We start from the raw sequence: 18218 nt of genomic DNA, 5'->3' as shown, positions 1-18218 counted from the left end.
GTCGAAAATCGTAAAAAATCATCGCACGAGAATGTTCACGAGTTAATTCCATTTTATTGTTGTCGTGCAATCTCCAAGGCAACATAAACAACACAAATCAAGCTATTGACAAAACATTTGAAGTACGTTATGGTCAATAATGCCAGACGATTCCGTGCAAACGTCAAATCGTGCCTAACTTCAATCAGTGTTGCCAAGGCTCAAAATATAAATAGTGAAACTCGTACAATAACACAACCTCACATGGCTAGTCACTCTGAGTGGTGAGGTTGTGTTATTGTATATATATCTAAGTGTAGCTTGAAGAAGTTCTGGGATACCAGGACAAAACATCGCAGATAAAATAAAAACCACTAAAAATAACTGTGTTAGATTATTTTGCATCTATAGAAAGTGGTTATGCGAACCTTTAAGAGCAAAAATAATAGTAAAAAATAATAACAAAAACACTGCTTGTTTCACATTTATGCTACAACAATGTAACACTGACAAGATCCATTGTATAACTGCTTCTTTTTTGTTAAATTTTCTCACACCATGGCCGCATGGTCTGAGATGCAAGGTTTTGATTCAGAGTAAGGGATGCGAGCAGGTTCGAATCTCCTGAAGGAAGTGTAACAACTTTTCGAGGGATTTCGGCCTGTGTATGGGACTGGCGCCATTGTAAGGAAATTGGGGAGCTTTGAATGAGGAGCGAAACCTGGTCATAGAAAACCTACAACAATGACTGGGAGTTTATCATGCTAACCACACCACCCTGTAACTGGTGGGAGTGAGGCCAGAGGTCGGTAGGTAGGCACTGGATGATACGCTGAGAGTCATTATTTTATTTTTGTTCAACTTATCATATTGTTGTAACAGTATATTTAATCAAACTAAAACAGGGTGGCTACTCTAAGGTTATGATAAAATTCAAGTATAATTTCCGGTTTTCAAGGTGAACTTTCCAAAAATTCAAGGCTACAAGCACATGTTTTATTCTTTCTTTCTATTTCAACTTACGTATTACCGCCTCTCACCACCCACACACACAAATATATTAATAATATAAAGGGTGTGTGTGATTCCAATGCATCCAAAAATTCTAATTAAATTAAACTGTATATATATTTAAAATATTTAATATAAAGTGCGGAGTTTACATTTGCCACTTCACATACTCAAGACTCGAAATACATCTATCAACAAAAGTCATAAATGTTACGGTTTATATTCTAATCTACGAAAATTGTTAATTGTATACGAATTTCAGACTAATTTACCTAATCATCTTCAAGATATCTTGTCTTCCGTCTGTCAGATATTGTTCTGCAAAGAACAGTAACAAAGTAAACGGATTGAGAGAATTCTGTTTTATTTTTAACGCAACTTTCTCTTCCTTCCCCAATAAATATAAAAGCTAAACTGTGAAAAACTTGCCTCAATGCATTTATAAATATGTAAAAATTCAATGGCACTTGGATTAACAAAAGTTGCAATTTTTCACGTCTCCAGAGAAAAATTCAAGCATAATTCCCGGTGAGTAGCCACCCTGTAGAAATAAATGTCTGATGAAGGGAATATGTGAAAAATTACTTCGAACTGAAATCGCACTCCAAAATGCCCATACTAATAGATTTGATGCCCTTAGCGACAATTATGCTCTTACATGCTTATGGTGTTTCTATCACTATATTTTGAGTATGTTAGGGTTCTTGTGTTTCATTGCCTTACTACTTTCACAATTTTGTTCACATTATCTTGCACGGCAAACATTTCCCACTGCATAAATATTATGAAAAATGATTCATCGTTTAAGTAAATGGGAGGAGGGAGAAATAGAAAGTTTAAACACATTGATGAGCCAAACACACAAGAGGTGAAGAAAATGAAAAAAAAGGGGGGTATTGTTGTGCCAAAGTCTTAAGCAGGGTTCGAAAAATCCCGGTCGCCAGGTCGCCATGGCGACTAAAAATTTCAGCCTGGTGACTGTGATCTTTTGCTGTAATATGTACGAAATTTTGAAAATTCTAAGTTCAAATTGCAGTACAGCATAAGTTAGCAGTTTTTTTTTTTATCAACGTTGTGAACATTCCATACAGACAGTAACAATTTCTTACCCTTTGTCCCCCATTTCCTGCCTTCTCAAATAATTTAGCCATGTTTTGAATACCGTGATGCTCAGCAGTGCCAATTTTGAGACATATATCCGTATATGTCAACACTAGCAGGTTGAAATATTGCCAACAGTTGCATGCAACATGTGTCATAAGTATTGGCTATACATTTATGTGAAAAATCGTAAATCAAGATTTTGTGCCGAAATTGGACTCTTGAGAGAATCCTAGGCTGCCCTTGGCTCACTTTCGCCGCTACTGTGCCTGTTTTTTAAATTGATTCAGCATGGCGTATTCATTGGAGCAGTGCGTGTGCATTGCTGAGGAGTATTTTACTACTCATTCTTACACTCATGTTCAAGAGGTTTTCCAAGAAAAATGCCCTGCTTCTGCTGAACCTCACAAAGCAACTGTTTTACAACCAGTCAAACACCAACAAATGATCCCACAAATTGTTTGAGTTGGTATTTATTGCTGAAAATCAGTTCTCAGATGTTTTCAGCAAATTAACAATGATTTTTAAAATAATGTAATTGCTTTTATTTAGATAAATGCTAACATAAATTTATGAACCCAGTGATAGCCTACAGGATTAGTTTAGTGCAGAAAACCTGGTGTAAATATCTCTTACAATTTTCATGATATATATTTTCAAAGTTTGGATTGCGCAACTTTTGAAACATACTATACGTAGTATGCACAATTGCTAGTAGGTGGTTTCCTGGCACCTGATTTCCAGAGCTGGCACCTAGCTTTGAAGAAAATTTTTCGAGCACTGGTCTTAAGACTTCTTTATTTGCCTCTACCCAATTTTTAATCATTAATAAATTTGGTTCGCAGTATGTTACAGTGGGATAAAGTGCACTTCAAATGCTAATTTTTAAATTTAGTTTTTGATGTAAATAAATTGTTTAATTCCATATTTATCATGTTACACATGCATTTTCTACATGGTTCAAGTTAAAATTTGGGGGTTAACGTGTAGAAATTGCAAAATAAGCTAAATTGAGTGGTCCGTGATCGGAACAGACATGCACAATTGCTCATTATTTACCAGAAGATTTTGTGTTTCCAATACTTAAAAAACGAAATATACATTCATGACATTACTAAGAACCCAAATTTTAACTATGCTTGCCTAACCTAACCATGAATGGTTCGTGGGGCTATCCGTCAATGGTTTGTGGGGCTACCCATGCATGGTCTTACGATCCCAAATTTTAACTATGTTAATAGGTTGCCTAACCTAACCTAACCGAGAATGGTCAGTGGGGCTATCCGTGAATGGTTTTGCGCTAATTGTGATAACGAACCGATAAAAAAATCTTATTTTCGTAGCACTTTAACGGCAAACGTTCTTCATCGAAGATGCCATGTTCGTATCCTGCAATTTTACAATCGATGCATTGTTGCCAAACTTACCTGTAATCAACAACTTTTTTACTGTTCTCTTCCACCATTCTTACACGATCCATGCTCTCCAAGTATGAAATCAACAGTGTGGCAATGCTGTAGACAGCGTAACTAATTGCAAACGTCCATTGTTCATATCAACAAATATGGTTCCCATACTTGTATACGGAGAATCATTGCGAGAATAGAAAAGCTTATTTTACAACTTTTACACGTTAATGAACAATTTATACACCTCACCACAACATGTTAACCTCAGATAAATCATCGCGACTAATTATTTATAAGCAGTAGTAGCATAGAAATTACAGAAGGGTCCGGTATTGTAAATTCTTGCTGTTTAGAGCAGGGTTTAAAAAAAAACAGTTTTTTTTAAAAAAATAACCAACCCACCTGGGCCCAGGTGGGTTTAATCGTTTTTTTTTTTTGGTTTTGTCGAGCTTTCATACATAAAATGTGAATACATGTAATAATTCACATTGTAATTGCCACTCATTGTGTTATTGTAATAATGTAGTAATCATCTAATTCCATGCTATTTGGTATACAAACTGCAGTAACGAATGTATTCAATATTGATGTATCGTTTGATTGACTTGTTATTTTTAGTTTTGGATAATTATGTATAGTTTCCACCTACCTGTGGTGATCACGGCGATAGGGTTGAAATGAAACACCAACTCGTATGCCTTTAGAATCTGTTTGGATGAAGGGGGGAGGGGGTGTGGTATTCACATTAATACAAGGTTAGTCGAGCAGATAAACTGTGCAGAATAAGGTTGACTAACAATGGCAGTGAGCCTAATGTATTTAAAGTAAACATATATATCTTAAATATGTCTGTATTATACAGTGACGGAACCGCAGGGGGTCATTGCTTCCCCCCCACAACCTTCAATGGAAGTCGATTCTAAGGTAGCAAGGGGGACAAACATTGACTGACGGCCAAGGTCACCTGCAGGGGAGGCACAGAGGTGCAATTACCCCTTCGATTTCAAATTTTACGCAAATAAAAATTCATTTTGTAACATTTTCTTGCTTGCTTCACTCGCATTATCTGCTTTTCTAGTTTTCGTCAAGTTTAGAGCTGTAGCTAGGGGCGGCGGGAGTCGGACATGGGCGCCAATTGATCTAAATGAGAAAAAAAAAGTTGTCTGACAAAAATAATTTGAGTAATTAATTCGGCATAAATGGGGGGGGAGGGAATGTTCTACTTTTTGTGGGGGAGTGCATCATGCGCCTTGGGAGGGATGGGCACCCCTGGTTCAACATACATATTGGAATCTTTTATCTAAAGTACCTGCAGAATCTACAGCTTAATATAGGCCTATGTAACTTCTTAATAAAGATTAAACGTTTGTATTGGTGTACTGAACTCTGATATTTCATTCTACTTCATTTCAATATTACAAGTGTTGTGCATTTTAGATAGCAAAATTAATCTCGAGTTATAATCACAGTCGTGATCGCATTCTAAGAATATCAAATTCAATCTTCATTAGTATACACCTCTGACATTCCTTCATTTCAGAAATCAGTGAAATACCAAACTTAATGAAAAAAGATCCAGCCCGAAAAAACCCGGCTGGGCCCTCCTTGGCGAACCCTGGTTTAGAGCTCTTAGCATTAAAATAACACTCCTATATGCCTTATAAAACACCTGATCATGTAATATCGGTCTCGCGCACAAAACCCCCTTCAAGCCTTGCATGAAATTCCGCAATAACTCATGTCAGAGTCTACCAGAAACCAAGAATGCCTGCTCGCGCAAGCTACATTTCAAATCATAATTACTCTGGTAACTAATACCTAGTGAAGCTTTTTACCATGCTAATCAGTTTCTCCAAGCTTCTAACTTATTTCCACAATTGTTTCCAGTATTCTAAAGTACTTCCTAATATTCCGATAAAACTTGCAAAAAAAAATCATTAAACATTCGGAACAGTTACCAAAGATTTTTATTATAGCATTACACCTTCAGAAGTCTGTATCAGTATATTGATTTTGTTTTGCTTACTTACAAATTGTGGTTGAAAGGTGTTTCAATCAAGTTGGTTTTGTAATCACAGTAGCAAAACCACAAATGTGTAACAACTGATATTAAGAAAGGACATTATTCTTACAGAACATTTTAATCAACAGGGTTTCAGAGGCAAGCCTAATAACAGACCTAACATTGCCACATATTTTACACCCCGACATCATATTAATAACTAACAAAATCACACAGTCTAAGTTACCAAACTAAATTTTGGATATGCTAAATGAGCTACTTCCACCATTTTTAAAAATAAAGTACTTATACTATTACATTTCACACAAATGTCAGTGTTCAGTAAGTTCAATAATTCGCATTTACTGTAAAATATACCATAGAAAAACAAAGAGTTCATTATAATTATACCTAACATACTCCTCACCGATATTTTTTCAGGGACTATGAATCAAAATGCATAACTATAAAAAATAAAGGGTAAATTTCTCGTAAGGGACAAACGGATTTCATCAAATTTACAGGAGAAATTACTTACCGAATGCAGTTTCTTTATACTTCTGGAAGTTCGGGGAAGTGTGTTCTCGCATCGTTCATTGAATTTTGACGGTAAATCATCTATTTTTCGATATAAATGTGTGACCGATGCACGGAAGTTCTTGCATCCATTTACTTCCAGGTGGATGTAGCCTGTGTGTGATGACGTAATCCTGGTCAGTGTTTCCAAACACGTGTTTTTGTAACTGAAGAAGATACGTTTCCACAAATGGTTTGTGGGGCTATGTGTCAATGGTTCGTGGGGCTATGCGTCAATGGTTCGTGGGGCTATGCGTCAATGGTTCATGGGGCTATGCGTCAATGGTTCGTGGGGCTATGCGAGAATGGTGTGTGGGGCTACGCATATTTTTTTCGAAACCAATTTTTAACTATTGTAACCTATAGTGACCCTACCTAACCTAACCTTACCGGTAATGGTTCGTGGGGCTATGTATGAATTGTTTGTGGGGCTATGCGTCAATGGTTTGTGGGCTACGTAGGTATTTTTGGGTGCAGTGGGGTGGAAACACTGCTTGCTGAGTACGGTAGTGAAACTGTGATCGCCATTTTGCGTGTTACCGAAGGCAAAAAGAAACGAAGAAAACTTACTCAATATGTCGCAAATATAGCTTATTTTCGTGAAATAAGCTAAATGCCACCTTCAGCAATGTTTCTCAATGCAGAATACGTAAGTACGAATATTCAAAATAAATAAACTAGCAAATTTCAGCTGTTTGTCCCATACGAGAAATTTACCAAATAAAGTAATAGCTTATAAAAGAACGCGTACATTATCCACATTAAAAAAAATCACATTACGAGTCCTTGCGAAAATAGCACAAAAGCTAGGTTCACCACCTGGTGAAGGTACTCACTCTGATAAATTTTATTATTCACAACACCATACAATTTTCTGCTTCAATACGATAAAAATAATATCAAAATAAATTACCACTTTGGAATTATTTTTCTGCCGATTTTCATTGTTTGATGTTTGGCCACTTTCTTGGAAACGAATAACATCCCTTGGGTTTTCAACACTTTGCTCTCTTTTGTCACAATTATCTCCACTTTTTCCAGACATTACTGTACCACACTTCTTGAGTTTATTGGGAATGAATCGGTCAAACTATGTGAACCATAAATAAAATCAATGCAACATTCCCACACTGCATGCATGTAAATTATGACACAAACTTGTCACTGCTTATCACCCTTTCTATTTAAAGTAATATAGGTTTGAACAGAAAAATCCACGCGTTTGCCACTGCATCAAAAAGCATGCGGATTTATTTACTACAAGTAATAAATACGATTTACACAATAGAAAAACATTTGTAATAACCACCCAAAATCTAACAAAACGTCGCTGGAGTCCATGGGACACAAACTACAACTGATGGTGCTATTGATAGCTGGTTTCTCTCTTTCCATCCGGATATAATTAAATCACTCTAGAGAAATAATCAAATGAAGATTTTCAACATTCCTTTCATTTCACAACGTGAAAATGGAAAAAGTCTCAGCATAAGAAGACAATAATATTTACAGAATATAGCACCAGATACCGCGAGCATAGAGAGCAGAGATACAAGGAAGTGTTTAGCGGGAATCCTTGGGGTCCGGACCCCCCGAAAGACTTACTAGGTACAAAAATTAAATAATAAAATGACTAAAATATGGACCGTGTTAAAAATGTAAACATAAACATTGGTGAGGTCTTGCCCGGTCCCCCCGGAACTTCCGGTGTAGGGCAGTTCCCGTTGTTTCCAGTGCAAATTCACCGGCATACGAAGTAAGAAATGAGCGCTTGTTTTCATCAATTGTGCGACGATAGTTCTACTATGAAGGAGTGGACGTCAAGAATCCGTCGGATGATCAACTGCAGAGCAGATTATTAAAACATGACGTGTCTTTGTGGCCGCCAGTTGTATAGCATACTACCACTACGTATCTCACGTACAGTGGGATCCATGAATATTACCGCGCAAATTATCTATCACCATGTTTGTGCACTTTATTTGACCCAATAAGAGCTTCAAGAATTAAAAGAAAACTCAAAACAAGCTGTTGACTACTTCTGCACTAGCATACAAAAAAATCCATCGTTTAGCTAAAGACACATATGATGTAAGAGAAAAAATTAATGAACATAGTCATGGACAATGTGCACGGTAATACTCATGGATCCCACTGTACAAGCACGACGAACTGAAAACGTACGAAAGTTTAGATATATTCACTTATTTTGTAAATGGAAAAGTGAGGGAAAGAGAATTCTGTAAAGCTAGTGATATTATTATATTATAAAGTAGTATGCTTAAGTGAATCTTTGCCAACATTTCTGCAGAAGTAATGACACATGCAAATGCTAGTAAAAATGTATGCTTTCAACTTCGCCTTTCCGCCTGAGGAATTTAGGGAGAACCTATGATATGGCATGCTACTTTCACTTGCACGAATTTACTTCAAACAACAAGGGAGTTTTCAGACTGAAGCGACCAGCGATATCAAGATTTCGCACAGAAGCATTGGATCTAAAGCAAACCATTCACCACGTTTCCGTAATTAACAAGCCGGGGTAACACAATGCACAGTATTGATAAAACGGCCCAATCCGAGCGACATGAAAGCGATAAGCGACACCTGCAATTTGTCGTGTCGCTTTAATTCGGAAGGTGTTGTTTATATTTTAATGTTGGTTTTCAAGAGACACGTATGGCTTCAGTCTGAAAGCTTCCTTTCTAACCAATTCACCACGAGAAAATGCACGTGTCGCTTGGACTGGTCTCTTTTCTCAGTACTGTGCATCGTGTCGCCTCGGTCTGTTGTACTCGTATGCAAGGTGGATTGTTTCCTTTAGATAAGGGGCCGTTGCTTGTCGCTTCGGTGTGTAATCTCCGTGCCACTTGAAAGTGAATCCTCGGTGATCAACGAAATGTATCGAACCGAAGGGACGCGACAAGCTGCACGTGTCGCTCAGATTCCCAATGGCGTGTATTGTGCCGCCTGAACCTGATTTCCCATGAGCGATAAATGCTTATTTATAGACTAAATGGGACTGTGTCGCTTGTCACTTCGGTGTGAACCACTGCTGTCGCGTGTCGCTTCGGTTTGAAACCTTACTAAGAGCAGTTCTTTTCACCACAACACAATGCGCAGATAAGCGATCAACATGCTTGTAACAAAATGCAAGTCGCACAAATTTGCACGGGTACCAATCCTGTTTTCGTTCTGCTTGTATCCACAGGTGTCGTCTCTCTACGTCCTTCGGAAACCTACGAAGTGATACTTGACTCAATAAATTTGTTCCCGATTGAACTGTGCAACCATATGCGATACAGCTGATACGCTATTTCCTTGTAAAAGAATCTCCACTTTGCCGTTTCATATTATCGTCCATTGCATCGTAAGCGTAACCGGATGTTCCAGGAGAGCCAGACGTGTGCGCATGCTCCGCAGTAGCTCCGCCTTTAACACCGTCTATACTTGCTGTTTAATCGAGTGTTATCAGACGAACTAATTGGAAGGCAAGGGATTGGATTGGAGAATATTGGGATCATACGACTTTTAATGACAGTACCAAACATGAACGTCCGGAAGTGAGCTCTAGGGAGGACACGGCCCCCCTGGGAAATGAATGTCCAACTAAAAATTATATATTTCACACAGAATTTCATTTGTCTCAGTAATTTATGTTAATTATTATAAATTCGTTGAAGAGACATGATAATTTCAGACTGAAATAGTGTTTTTTAAGGGGTCATCTAATCACTATTATGGGGGAAATATGCCTGCTTTGGCCCCCTGAAAAAAATGCCTTGCTTGTCCCTCCCTGGAAAAAAATCCTGCGGACATACAAAGAAGATTTATGCAAGATCTGTTACTACTTACAATAATACGCATAAAATATTACCAGGAACTTTACTTTTCATCAACTGGATCTAACATCCCTTTCTGATATCAAATAAATATTCAATTATTTATCTATTAGACATTAATTTCCTTGCCAGGGCGCTTGTTTCTTTTTCCAAATTTTTGCGACCTTAGCTAAGCTTAGATAATGAATACGTGCTGTTACATCAATATCCTTAACCCATCTTTTTACCTATTCATGTAATAAAAATATATTAATTAATTTGAATATTTTAATTAATACTACTATTAATTATAATTTTATTAATTAAAATAGTTATAAATATTTTAATTTAAACATAATTATCATTATTATTATTACTATTTTGAGACACTTGGTTTGGAACTCCCACGAAATATAATATTAAAATAGGGGTATTTCTTAAAACCTTATGGAACCTTTCTGTCCACCCAAAGTTAGGCTCCAAATTACCCTGCTGCACAGGCTCACAAACCATCAAACTACTAATTTCTAGTAGTGGAAACTGGCAATTCCAAATAATATATTTAATATCGAAAAAAATAATATATAATTATTTGCATCACATTAGATACCTTTGTAAGAGTAGTTTGTATGTGAAAATTCATAAATATGTTTTTTGCACCCTCTGCCAATAAAAGTGTAATAATCCACACTCTCTTCAATTTTCTGCAATGTCACCATAATATTTATTTTCTGATAGGCAAAATTTACATTAGTTTTGGCAGTAAATTTATGTTAGAATTACAGTCCCGCCACTTTTATATCTGGCATGGGAACTGCCTTTATGGCAGTGACCCTCTGTTACCGCAATTCCCTATGAAGGAACTCGCAGTCAAACAACCAATTAGGCCTAGTGCTTAGGCAAGATCCAACAATGTTAAAAATCCCCCTTCCCAAAGCAGCCAGTAGAGAAACAGGATTTTGTCAAAATAACCGTTCTGCGCTGTGATTGCATACCAGTTCCCACGACTCACGGACCTCAGAACTAACTAAAAATGACCTCATCCAGGATGGATAATTCTGAATAAATCTCTTCTCTCTTCCACCACAAATAATACACACATACACACACGAGACTAACACCATATTCACAGGAGTAGGGTGTCATAACCCTAATTTGGCCTCGCATAACTGAAGAAAAACCATAAAATGCTGGAAAAAGATGGCAAAATATAAGACTGAAAGAAAAAAAAAGCCCAATAGGGACTGATATAAATCATGGGCTACAGAAAATTAAGTTACCATATCACCTTGTTCAAAATTACAATGGAGCGAGTGCCCTCTACAAAAAACACACAACTCTCTATCTCTGAAAGTTTTGGGATGTACTCTCAAATGGGACTTTTGTTTTTTCTTTGTTACTTAGGTAATACAGTATTGACATGATTAAATGAAACCTATCTACTTTATATATTTATTCATAAAGGTACATAAATAACATCAGAACAGGATGAATACTTTTTAAGGATACAGGCTGTGTACAACCACAAGTGAACAAACATTACATTAACATTTATATATTACAACTTTCACATTGTCTGAATTGCAAATATTTCGTTGCTTACAGATCGTTGGTTAGCCTGTTCTGTATTTATTTTTCCACAATTGAGAAGTTTGCGCACCACTGTGTGAGAATACAAAACAGCTTTTACAGCTATAGAAATCTGGCGGGGTGCCATCCTCCCATTTTATGTCGCTGCGAGCATTCTGAGGTGGGGGGGGGGGAGAAGCAAGGCAGCTGGGGAGAAAACATGCATGGGAGGACGACAGTTTTTGACGTCGTCCTAAACCCAACCACCTGGCCGAAGCTAGCTCTCTCTCCGGAGAACTGTAAAACAATGAAGAATTGCCAGAAGCAAGGACGTTAACATAAGAAAGAAAATTACCAACTGTTGAAAAAAATCATTCTATATTTCATAATGTTATTCACTTTTGACAAAAGCATAGAGAAATAACGCATTTTCCAATGAGAAAAAATAAATTAGCGGTAATTGGAAAAATACATTCTTGTTTGATTTTTGTTATTTAGCGTCGCTTTCTGCTACTTTTGGCTAATCACGACGATGAGAATGGGAGATGATATAATGAAATTGATGGAGGGACCCTCACAAAGAACAAACACCCCATGCCAAGGCTGGTATTTGAACCCGGGACCCTTGGCTTTGTAACGTGGTATGATAGCCATGGAAGCCAGCTACAGATTCTTGTTACTTGCAAAGTTAAAACACTTATGCATTGTATTTTTCTGTGTGTTTAGTGGAAAGTACATTTAGATTACAATTTGTGACCTATTGCCCCTCCACTTCGGTTCACGGCGAGCCACCACTGGTCCCACAGGTATTCACATCTCATGGTAGGCATTAGATACCATTGACACATTTGAGAACATGTGGATGGTCAATGTCATGAACTGATGCAACTTATTGAGGATCTGCTAGTAGTCAGTCACCGTCATAGTATTTCTCACCATACACAACAAGCATTCTGAAATTTTTCGCAACTGGTTAACACCTTTGTCCTGTTACCAACATAATCACTGCTTGCTGACAATGTTTTTGAGAGATTCAGAATAATACTAAATATGTTTATGATTGTGCTACATCAGTCACACCATGTGCCACATGATCTCACTTTAAAGACAACAAACCTAATTGATGTGGGCAAATAAGTTTCAGTTGATCATGCCTCGCATGAATGAATGCACAACACTTATATTTATGAACAATTACAAGACTTTAGTTTGGCACACACTGGAGATGAACTATATACAATTTTCAGCGAAAAATGCAGGCTCAACCAGGGCTCCAACCCAGGTCTCTGGCTTACCATGCCATTCCTCTACCACTTTTTTTTTCTTTTTAAATTTTCTTTATTGAAAGATGCTATTACTTACACAGATTTTACATTTGGACGTGAATTTCAAAGGATCACATGTAGGAAATTTGCATACAAGACTTTACAGGTTATCAGATCTTTGTGATAATATTGTTCACTGGCATAGAATTTTAATGACAGTTGGTTGGTTGCCAAGCACATAATAGACATAATGTCCTATGAGAAATTGCACTGCACGTGTTCTTGTGAGAGGAAAATACTGAAACTGGAGTTAATATATGGTTCACCATGAAGTCGTTCGGGGAGCGGTGGCATATGATTCCAAATAACTTCTTAAGGTGTTTCCAATGTTCCAGGACTGTCACACATGTCGTCAGTCGATGCACTAAGGTGTCATCCTGTGCACATTTGGTACAATGGGAGTTGTCTGCCATAAGGTATCTCTGCAATCATACTCTAGTGACGACAGCATCGTGTACAGTTAAGTACCATATGGAGTGCACTCGATTGGGTGGGTCGCCGCTATGTTTCTCCACACAATGTTCCAGCGAACATTGGGGAATAATGGAACAATATGCAGAATATGTTTCATCTGGGTTGCAGCATTTTTGATAAGAGATTTGACTGTTATATCAGAAGGATCCAAACTTGGAAGGAGCATCAACATGTAACAAATTTCCACTTTGGTTGTTCGTAAATAGAGAAATTTAGTGGGTATAACACCTGGGTAAATTGGGGGCACATAGTTCCACTTCATCCAGCATGGAGCGTAGCACACGAGCCGTGATGCTATCTTGATGCTGGACTATCATGGTGATATGGCGGTTCAAAAATAAGGCTTGTGCTTGTCGCTCGATACTCACCAGGTTTAGTCCTCCAAGGCGAGTTGGTAGGCATAGTGTGTTATGAGCTACATGGAACAGGTGACCATGCCAGAGAAATCGTGTGACCATTCTCCGGATTCTCGCAGCTGTTTGGGTAGGCACGGGTAGTATTTGCGCCACATGAGAGGGCATAAGTGTTGACATATTTGATTCTAGCGCTTAGTGACAGTTGGCGGAGTCGGTTGAAGTGTAATACTGCTTGTATTTTGGGCACTATGGTTTGAAATGTGTGGTTGGAAGTCTCGATCAGGTTTCTCGAGAAGTAGATCCCAAGTATTTTCAATACGTCCGTCACGGTCATTGGGACAGATTCTGTCCAGTTCCATGCCATTGTCCCCAAGGGTAGTATTTTTTGTTTTTTCAGGTTGAGACACAAGCCTGTATTTACTCGTAATTGTTCCAAGATTTCCATTAGGTAAACATAATCCTGGTGATCACGCACCACATACGTGACATCATCGGCGTATGCAAAAACCCGGTAGGTCATGCCATATGCTTGTATTCCTCGTAGTCGTTGATTTATTTGGTGTAGGAAGGGGCTAAGAGCTGTATAGAAGGCGAGGAGTGAAAAGGGGCAACCTTGCCTAACAGAGCGTTGAAGAACAAACAGCGAGGATAATGTTCCAGTTAGACACAAATGTACCTGAGCCTGGGTGTATAGGCTCTTTATCACTTCTACAAAGGGTTCTCCGCGAGTTAAATGCCAAAATAGATAATGATGATACAATGAGTCAAATGCTCCTTTGAAGTCCAGGACCACTAGAGCTGCTTCCGAGTGAGGGGCTTCATTCATTACAGTAACGATGTCTCGTATGCTAGTGAGAACGGTAGTTATATTACCATTAGTTCCGTGCACAAATTGACAGGGGCCTAGTAGGGTAGCTGCATAGTGTTGTAGTCGGCACGTTAATACTCGTGCCAATATTTTATAATCGGAACATAACAAAGTGATGGGGCAATATTGTTCATGTGTTAAGGAATGTATCACTTTCGGGATTAAGACCATGACACCTGTCGAGCTTGTACGACCTAACTTCTTCTGCGCAAAACAGGCATTGAGCCACCGCATAAGCAAGTCTGCCATGGTAGACCAAAATGTTTGAAATAATTCAATCGGTAGTCCGTCTATGCCCAGGGTTTTTCCTTTTTGAGCTTGTTGGATGGCCGCTTCCACTTCTTCCTTAGTGAACGGTTGGTTTAAGATGGCTTCATCTTCCCCTGATAGCGTGGGGATATCGGGGTATGACACGTGTTCTTCTTCCGCCTGGGATGCCTTCAATTGTGCTGCAAAGTGTTCATATAGGCATGCACGAATGTCTGAGGCTTGTGTGAGGCATACGTCCCCTTGTTGCAATCTCGTTATGAGTTTCTTTTTCAGACTTCGCTCACTGTTCTGCGCTTGCATGGGCAATACTGACTTGTTTTTGGGGGTCAATTGTTGGGAGACGACTTCTCACCACGAAACCTGCCATTCACTCGTGGTGCATCCTCAGTAGGACTGATTGTATGCGTTTCAGTTACTGCAGGTCTGGGTCGCCCCGTATGAGTTGTGTCGTCAACTCGTGGAGTATGCGATAATAGAAGTTGTATTTCTTATAGAAATCTGTGTGCATCATACGTGTGTATGCTATACAAAAATGCTTGATTGACGGCTTCAGGAACATGTCCCACCATGTAATGATGTCAGTTTGGTGCCTGCTCATATTTTCTCATTCCTTCCACTTTTGTTTGAAGGCTGTTTGAAATTGTTCATCTTGAAGAATCTGACTATTAAGTTTCCAGTATCCCCGTCCCCAAACTGCAGTTTTGGTGTCGATTGCCATGTCTAGTTGCACACTGAGGTGGTTGGTGAAGCAAGTGGGAAAATCTCTATAAATGACACTTTGGGTAATAAGTTTGCACTTACATAGAAACGGTCTAATCGGTTGACCGAGTCTGGACGTATGAAGGTGAATCCTTCCAGTTGTGGGTGCTTGGTTTCCCAGACATCTTTTAGGTGAAAGGCCTCGACCAGGGTAGAGAGACTAAGGGATGAGTTAAACCCTGGATATTGATCTTGTCATCGTAACACACAGTTAAAATCCCCAGCAAGGACAATATGTTGGTGGTTGCCCCCTAAAGCTGTCGCCACTTCTGTTGCATAGAAAGTGTTTCGTGCCTCACGGGCCACTGATCCTGAAGGTGCATAGATATTACAAAACCAGATTTTACCTATTTCAACGCACGTAATTCGCCCAGAGATTTGCAGGAAAGTTTTGTTAACAGGTATACCTTGTCGTACGAAAATTGCAGTACCTGTGGTGTTGTATGTGAAATTATTATATATAGTGTAGTCGTGGCCACATGTAAAATCGTCTGTACCAACCTCTTGAAGGAAAAGAAGATCGAGAGCACTTTGCTTTATATAATCAGTTATGGCATGGTGTTTGACTGTAGAGGATAGATTGTTCAGATTTAGTGTGGCAAAACAATACACAGGAGCCGTCATATAACACACTAATGATATAAACAACCAAAACATTGCATGTACTTACAGGTTTTCTAAAGAATCGGTATTTAGAGTGTTCGTCATCGTGGGGTTGGGGGGTGTTTCCAAAGGGTTGGGCACACTTGGGGTCAGGATATACTTCACTGGCGATGGTGAACACTGTTCGTTCGTTTCCTTTGCCGGGTGGGTGTGATTCTGGTCTGTGCTACGTGCCTTCTTCCTCTTCTTCTTTCCCAGTATGGGTGAAGATGAGGTCGGCAATGATGGGGGTTCTAGAGTCAGGTCCATGTTTGTCATCTGCAAAGAAACTGCATCTACTGGTGGTGAGTTCTCGATCGTTTCCACAGGAGTCATCTGCATAGTATGGATACTTAGCGGCATGATTGTAGTCTCGTCATTGGGAGATACTGGAACCTCCATGGGATCGACAGAATTTCTAACACTAGGCAGGGTGCTATTTTCTTCGGTCGGCGTTAAAGGGACATCCTGTATTGTGTCAGAACTGGAGTCTACAGTTGATTCAGTTTGAGTCTTGGTTATTGTAACTGGAAGTACTGTCTGATCATTGTGTATCACTTCTTCAGCGCTGTTGAGGTTGAATGGGGCGTGTCGCACTCTCCCTGCATACGAGTTATCACTTGTGCATGCTGTTGGCCTCTGGCGACTAGGGTATTGATTAAAGAAATGATCGACCGCATCACAGTAGGAACACGTACGCTCTCGACCATTGTACGTGACCCAATAACGGCCGCCACTGATCGTAACGTATGAAGGTATCGCATGGGACAAGCTTATCTTTACTAATTTTCTAACGGTTCTCACTGGGTATATGTGGTCTTTTGAGTACATTTCGTCATCAAGGAAGATCACCTGTCCGTAGTTAGTTATTACAGAATATATTGCTTCATCTGACATTTCACTCAGCACGACGTGCAGCTGCACTATCACATGATTTTCATTTACCCACGTTATTATCACTTCATGTTCGCCGTCATCATCATTATACAAATACACTCCTTTCAACTCACGTAATAACTGTTCGCCCGTTACTTTAGACAATAATTTCACAAAAACACATTTTCTATAATAGTCTACTTCTATACTTACAACCTGTTCTGGTATCAGTTTCAATTTCGTACTTATCCAGCGATGTAGTTCATTTGACGTGGGCTTATTTCTCACTTCTCTAAAGTTCAATTTCAACGTGTTCACTCGCTTGATGGCCATTTTCAAGACTTCAGTTATGTACGACTGGACGATTACGTAATACACGCGTGCTGTCTCAACTACACGCTACGGGAGAGAGCACCGATCCACCTTCTGCGCGACTCTTTCCACTGAGCTACTGAGTTGGTCTGGCTTCGTGTGATTTTTTGCTGCTGCTGTTTTACCTGCGTGAAATCTTGTCTGCTAATGCAGGCTCGACCAGGACTCAAAGTCAGGTCTCTGAGATACTGTGCCATTACTCTACCTGCACCACCTTGGTAGCAAATGACTTTTCCAAACCAAGAATCAAAATTTTCCAGATCAATCGGGCAATTAGTGTACATGGACATAGTGTGTGACAAGGTCACTATATTTTAGCTAAGCAGCACACTTAGAACACCACTGAAACAAATTTTAGAAAATCAACTTCATATGTAAAGCTAGTAATATGAAAAAGCTAAATGGTAATTGATTATTGGATAGGGATGCAGGTATCAGGGATGAGTCTCTATGCAATACTTGAAATGTATGAAGTAATGATTAATAAATATTTTTTTTTTTAGAATTATAGTGCAAATAATACATGATTACAGTAAAATTTAGTAATACATTACTCGAGTCAACCATCTACTAAATACCCTCCCCACCCAAATACCAAGATGAAAGTGGTAGATACTATTGTAGTAGATTTCTACATGATTAAGAGTTCAAAATATGACCTCTTTCCCTCAAGTATTTAACATACCATTTCTACTGTAACTATTAATACTTAAATATATCAAACAATGTGTCCACAACGAAGCTCAATTTTCTTGCTTTTCCTTTCTTACTTTTCTACTTTACTGCACTACTACAAAAACATGGATTT

General features: G+C 38.7%; 1 protein-coding gene across 1 annotated transcript in view; it reads right to left on the bottom strand.

Annotated features, from left to right (window-relative positions):
• Positions 1-7458, bottom strand: part of Rnmt (RNA guanine-7 methyltransferase) — a 30056-nt gene extending 22598 nt beyond the window's left edge. The window contains exon 1 of the mRNA XM_083113449.1: positions 6992-7458. Within this exon, the coding sequence (XP_082969575.1) occupies positions 6992-7123 (132 nt within the window). The 5' untranslated portion in view covers positions 7124-7458. The remainder of the gene's footprint in view (positions 1-6991) is intronic.
• Between the last annotated feature and the right edge of the window lie 10760 nt (positions 7459-18218).

This window comes from Lepisma saccharinum, chromosome 27 (genome assembly GCF_977018435.1).
Source record: "Lepisma saccharinum chromosome 27, izLepSacc3.1, whole genome shotgun sequence".
NCBI classification, from domain to species: domain Eukaryota; kingdom Metazoa; phylum Arthropoda; class Insecta; order Zygentoma; family Lepismatidae; genus Lepisma; species Lepisma saccharinum.
Note: the sequence above shows the minus strand (reverse complement) of the source record. Positions and strands in the feature narration are given on the sequence as shown.